The sequence below is a fragment of the Sapajus apella genome, unplaced genomic scaffold (assembly GCF_009761245.1).
Source record: "Sapajus apella isolate SASKATOON/1434 unplaced genomic scaffold, GSC_monkey_1.0 scaffold13, whole genome shotgun sequence".
Taxonomy (NCBI): domain Eukaryota; kingdom Metazoa; phylum Chordata; class Mammalia; order Primates; family Cebidae; genus Sapajus; species Sapajus apella.
In genome coordinates this window covers 35,940,356-35,945,931 of record NW_022436953.1, presented here as the reverse complement: position 1 = coordinate 35,945,931, position 5,576 = coordinate 35,940,356, and the positions used below count along the sequence as shown (strand labels likewise).

The following is a 5,576-nucleotide window of genomic DNA, read 5'->3' as shown; positions in this document are numbered from 1 at the left end:
CACTGCACATACACGCACACCCGTGCACACACAGGCACACACTGCACATACATGCACACCTGTGCACACACAGGCAGGCATTGCACACACACACGCACATGTGCACCCACACAGGCACATATGTACGTACACACTCCTGTACACTGCCACATACATGCACACAGCACAACGCTCGTGCACACACGTGCTTGCAAACGGGCACAGTCGTGCACTGAGTGGTGAATACGTCTGAGGACCCCACAGAGTGTGCTGCTTAGAGGAAGGGCACCAGTGTGATGCACGTCTGAGCTGGTCCCTGCCCCCGTGGGGCCTGGCCGTTGCCCACAGGTCTGGGGCATGCCAGCTCACACGGTGGTGTCCAGACATGCGGACTGGGGAAGAGAGCCCAGGTCGGCTGTGCCTGTAGGGCCACCCCTCGCAGACAGCAGGGCCTCCTGATCAGGCTCGGAGGGGAGACACCTGGCGATGAGGAGCCCCTCCCCCCTCAGGGGAGCCAGACACTGGGATCCTCAGCATCATGCAAGCTGGGCGTGTCTAAATGCCATCGGAGATTCTCCGGGTGGCTTTAGGGGCAAACGCCATGGGGCCTGTGGCTGAGGCCTCCCCTCAGGGACGGGGCCGTTTCAGCCCTTCTGGAGCCGGCTGTCCAGAGCATGGGCTTCCGCTCACACAGGGTCCTGAGCCAGCGGGCTCCTCCGGCCACCCAGGGGTCTCGTCATGTGCTGAGGGCTCCCAGGCCCGAACTCTGGACCCTGTAGCCTCCACCCTGCTCTGGCACAGGTGAGAGGAATGACCCCCCAGCCGCGTGCCCAAATCCACAGTGGTTGGACAAGTGAGGGGCAGGGGTCGGACGGGTCCAAGAGGCCAGGGCGAGAGACGGAGAGGCTCAGGTGGCACTCACCAGCCGAGGGACCCCAGGTCTGTGGGCACCCTACCCGCATTGCAGCAGACAACCCCCCCACATCACCCCCAAGGTTGGGAGCCATCTGGCCGTCCTGTCGTCGCCTCCAGAGGGGGCCTCGGAGACCCTGGGGCTCTCAGCCTCGCTGCCAGTGGGCCAGGAGGCTTCATGCTCAAGTGGAATAAGCCCAGCTGGGCTGCAGGGCTGCGGAGTGGCCTTGGCAGGAGTTTAATGGGCTGTGGCAGACACCGGGGAAGGAGGTGATGTGCTGTGAATAGCAACTCGGCCTCGGCGGGCAGACGCCTATCCGTCTGCCCAGTGCCCCCTCCCGCCGACACCCCAGCAGACACCTGCCCAGCACCCATGAGGGCCCCACGGCAGAACGGAGCCTTGTGACTTCCCACACATCAGCCTCTCCTGCAATACAGTCTGACCTTGTGGCTGACCAGCCTTCAGTGACACGTTTGCTGGCACAGATCCAGCGTCTTGGGCAGGTCCAGAGGGTTCTTCATGGCCCAGCCCAGCCCACCGGCCTCCCAACCTGCCCCTCACCATCCCCGGCAACACGTGCCTGGGTGGGCCGTGGGGTAGGTCTGAGAGCAGGGACCCCCTAAGATCTGTTTCTTGCAGGGCAGGAGTGGTCCCCACTTTGCAATTGTGCAGCCACAGACTCCACCTTATCCCAGGTGGGAGGAGGGGTTTGGGGAGGCAGGTGTAGGTGAACCCCCAGGTCTGGGTAGCTCTCCAGGGCAGCAGAACATCAGCCAGTCCCTGCACCTCAGCAGGGAAGGCACACTTCCCACCGAGGACCCCTATCTCCCGGCATGTCCCCATGTGGGGCTTCTGTGCATTCAGAAAGCCCCCCACCCCCACCCTGCTCAGGTAGACTTTGAGCCAGGGTCACACAGGGACGTCTGGGTCACCGGGCACATTTCAAATACAGTGTCTTGTGACCAATTGATTTTTTTGGCCCTGGGATTCTAGCAGGACCAATATGAAACTCCATTCCCTGCTGGGAGGGCTGGCGGCCAACTCCCGGGCCTGCTGACAGCTCCCTGCACACTGCCAGGCCCCACCACAAACCCACCTCGGCCCCCGAGGCGCCTTGTGCTCTGAGCTCGTCCTGGCCCAGATGTCACACGGACCCTGCAGTGGGACTGTCCTCTCCCCTGCAGGGGACCCCCAGCCTTGTGTTCCCCCAGGTAGCCTCTGCGTCCAATCCAGCCTCAGCTTCGGAGCCCAGCCTGACATCGGCACACAGGAGGTTCTGGAAGCACTTGCCGGACTCTGGGAGGGGTGACAGTGCTGCCTGCCCCTCAGGGACCTGGGACCTGTCCTGTTCTGGCACCCAAACCGGTGCACCCTCTTTGTCTCGTCTGAATTCCCAGGGGGCGGCCAGCACCGCCCATTCCTCAAGCCTGGCTGCCTGACCTGTGTGTCTCTTCTGCAGCCACTATTCTGCTGGATTGCGGTGTTTTGCCTCAGATTGCACACCCCTGTCCACAGTGGCTGAAATCCCATGGGAATCTGGACAGGACACCTCCTCCAGGAAGCCCTCCTTGCTTGCTCCCACAAACATCTTTCCATCTATTGTGTACTGTACTGACCCAACGGTGCTGCCCGCAGGTGGCCACAGCCTCCAGGACCTGCCAGCCCACTTGCTGATGGTCTGGCGGGTTCCGGCTGAGAGAGCGCTCACACATGCACGTCCACGTGTCTCAGGCCCACACCACAGTGAAGCTGCTGGGACACAGGGCACTGGTGCCTTCCACTTCACCAGCGAGTGCCGGGCTGTTTTCCAAAGATGCCGCTCCGTTTGTCCTCCCACCAGCGCGAGGGAGAGCTGCTGCGATGTCCCTGCCAAACACACGCCGCTGCCCGCTCTTCAGCTCTCGCCAGCCTGGCAGTCTTGGGAAGGCATTCGCGGGGGGTGTACTTTGCATCTCCCTGATTGAAATAAGCAAACATCTTTCCCATGTTCAGCAGCTGTGTGGATTTTCTCTGGGGCCATGTCAAAGAAGGGACACTCCAGGGGCTCCGGTAGGTGTCCACTGGGGTCTCTTTCTTGACCCCACTGTGGAGCCAGCTGTTATAATTAGCTGTAGAATAAGTGAGTTCCCACATCTTATGCAGCCTCTGTGTGTCCTGGGCCTGGCGCCACCACGCTTCCCCTGCAGCTGCCCCATGCCCTTGGCACTCTCGGGGGCTCCTGCCGCTGCCCCTGGGGTGTGATGCAGCCTTGCGGCCCCCTCCCCTCACCCAGCACCACTTTCTGGTGCAAGTCAGGCGCAGGCACGTGCCCCGATGGAGATTTCAGAAACTTCCAAGCCACACATGCACAGAAAGCAGAGTCCGAACTCGGGGAGGTTCTCAACGTGGCGGGCTCAGTGCTGGGCACGGGGTCGGGCCTGGACCCTGCCGAGTTACAGGAGTGTCGTGGAGGGCCCACCAGAACGTTCCCATGCACGCTGCTAACTTGGTGGCGTTGCAGTTCACCTGGAGGCCTCGGTGGCCGACACATGATGGAGTCCCGCAGCCCAGCTCTGCGCAGTGTGGGAGCTATCGGCCAGCCAGAGGATGCTGCTGTCCGGGGCGGGGGAGGGTGTGCGGCGTGTGGCTCCGAGTCAGGACCTGGGCTCACGGCTGGTGCTGCGTGTTCTGTGTACCTGTGTACGTGGCACCGGCTGCTGCCTCCGTGTGTGGCGCGGGGTGGCCCTCAAGGCTCAGACCCCTGGTGCGTGAAGGAGCTGTGGGAAGAGCCGCATCCTTGGGGCAGCCTCCCAGAGTGATGGGGAGACGGCTTCCTGACAGATGCTCTGGGATGTGTCCTGGAGGGTTCTTAAGGCTGTGGGCAGAGCATGCCCTTCCTGCTCAGTCGGAGCTGCGGTGATCTTTGAAGCTTCACTGACTCCCCGGCTGCTCCTCTCTACAGCCTTCAAAGGCACCAAATCCAGGCCACAGTGGGGGCGGGGGCAGTGCCAACCCCCGCATAGCCTCAGTGGTTTCTAGGTGGCCAGGCAGCGGGCCTCCTGGGGCCAATGCTGAACCTTCCCAGAGGACGGTGCCTCTGCAGCAGAAACTCCCGGTCCCTTCAGAGCCTGCTATCCAGGCAGCGGTGGGGGCTGCAAGGGCGTCAGGCCTGGGACTCTGCTACCCACATGCCCTGCTCCAGCCCTGCCTGGCCAGCTGTTTAAAGAGGGCGCCGCAGCATCCCACCAAAGGCTGCAGGTGACGACGCCGTCACCAGAGACACACACAGATGCCCAGCGTCTGGCTCTTGCCTGTTGGAGGCCTGGCAGATCTTGGACCCCGGAAAGGATGAGGGTCCCTCCGGGAGCGGCTGCATCTCCCAGGGGCCACCTGCCATGCCGCCGCCGGGCCTGGCTTGTCCACTGCACCCAGCCAAGCCAGAGCTGAGCTACAGGGTCAGACTCAGCCCAGGAGGGGTCTGGCCTCAGGCCAGTCAGGGCAGTGGGTGCTGCGGGGTGGGTCGTCCCTGAGCAGAAGAAGCGCCAGGGTATGCAGATGGCAGCCAGAGCCCCTCTGTGCCCTGGAGAGTAGCGGGGTCCTGGGCGAAGGCCCGCGGAGCCAGAGAGCAGGAAGCAGCTCAGTCTCGCGGTTGCGGGGGAGGGCGGTCATCCTGAACCTCAGCTCCGGGGCCTCCTCCCGCAGCTCCTGAGCGGCGCCTGATTGGGCTCCGCTGCACTGAGCCCCGCCGGCCTCCTGGGACCGGCAGGGAGGTAAGGAGACCCCCCACCGCCCCCTGGCTTCCTCCACACGGTCCCGCCAGGGTTCCCATCAGGAGCCGCAGCGCGCCAACTTCCTCAGGGGTACCCACCCGCCGCCGTCCCGCGCACAATCGGGGCTCTGTTCCCTCCCGGAGGAAATCGAGGATGGCGGTGGGACCCCCTCGGCCAAGACCCAAAGGAGGGCCTGGGGCGGCGGGAGCCGCGGCCCCTCCCGGGTCCGTCCTCCGGGCTCTCCGCGGACCCCCCGGCGGCAGAAGGTCCCCCAGCCCGGGTCCGGGGCTCACCTCGTCCTCGGGGAGGGTGGGCAGCGGCTCGAAGTCGTAGAAGTCCAGGTCTTTGCCGTCCTCCTCGTAGAGATCCGCCGCGGCCGTGTCCATGGCCTGCATCCTGCGGCCGCGCCGCGCACCCGCCCCCGTGCCAGCGAGCCGCCTCCTCCGCGCCCCGCGGCCGGGCTGGGCTGGGCTCGGCTACGCGCGCCCGGGCTCCATGGCGACGCGCCCGGCCCTCGCCCGCCCCCGCCCGCCCGCCGCTGCCGCAGTGTCGCCGGGGGACGGGCAGGAACTCGGGGTCGCGGGGGGGACACGGGGGGCGCGGGGGACGCGGGAGACACGGGGGGCGCGGGGGGGGGCGCGGGGGCTGCGCGGCGAATCCGGTCCCTGCGCCTCGGGCACGTCGCCCCTTCCCGGGGGAGGCACCGGGGGCGGAGCCGGCGTGTGGCCGCCGCGGGGAGCCCCGGGGTCTGCGCCCACCCTGGGCTCGGAGGGTCGATGGGCGAGCCGGCGCCCCGAGAGCACTGGCGGCCCGACCCCCTCGCCGGCTCCCACCGCCCCCGTCCCGCACCCGAGGCCGCCGGGCGGGGCTGCCGCAGTCCAGGGGTGGCCTCTGCAGAGGCGTCCGGGCAGGGCGGGGCGGGGCGGGGCGGGCCG

The 5,576-nt window shown here is 66.0% G+C and overlaps 1 protein-coding gene across 4 annotated transcripts in view; it reads right to left on the bottom strand.

Moving 5' to 3' along the window:
- The window catches only part of KNDC1 (kinase non-catalytic C-lobe domain containing 1), a 59,075-nt gene extending 53,954 nt beyond the window's left edge, over nucleotides 1-5,121 (bottom strand). For 2 of the 4 annotated variants that reach the window (XM_032282067.1, XM_032282068.1), the window contains exon 1: nucleotides 4,935-5,121. In XM_032282067.1, the coding sequence (XP_032137958.1) occupies nucleotides 4,935-5,036 (102 nt within the window). In that variant the 5' untranslated portion in view covers nucleotides 5,037-5,121. The remainder of the gene's footprint in view (nucleotides 1-4,934) is intronic. The other 2 variants (XM_032282065.1, XM_032282066.1) reach the window with 1 other exon arrangement.
- Nucleotides 5,122-5,576: the final 455 nt, after the last annotated feature.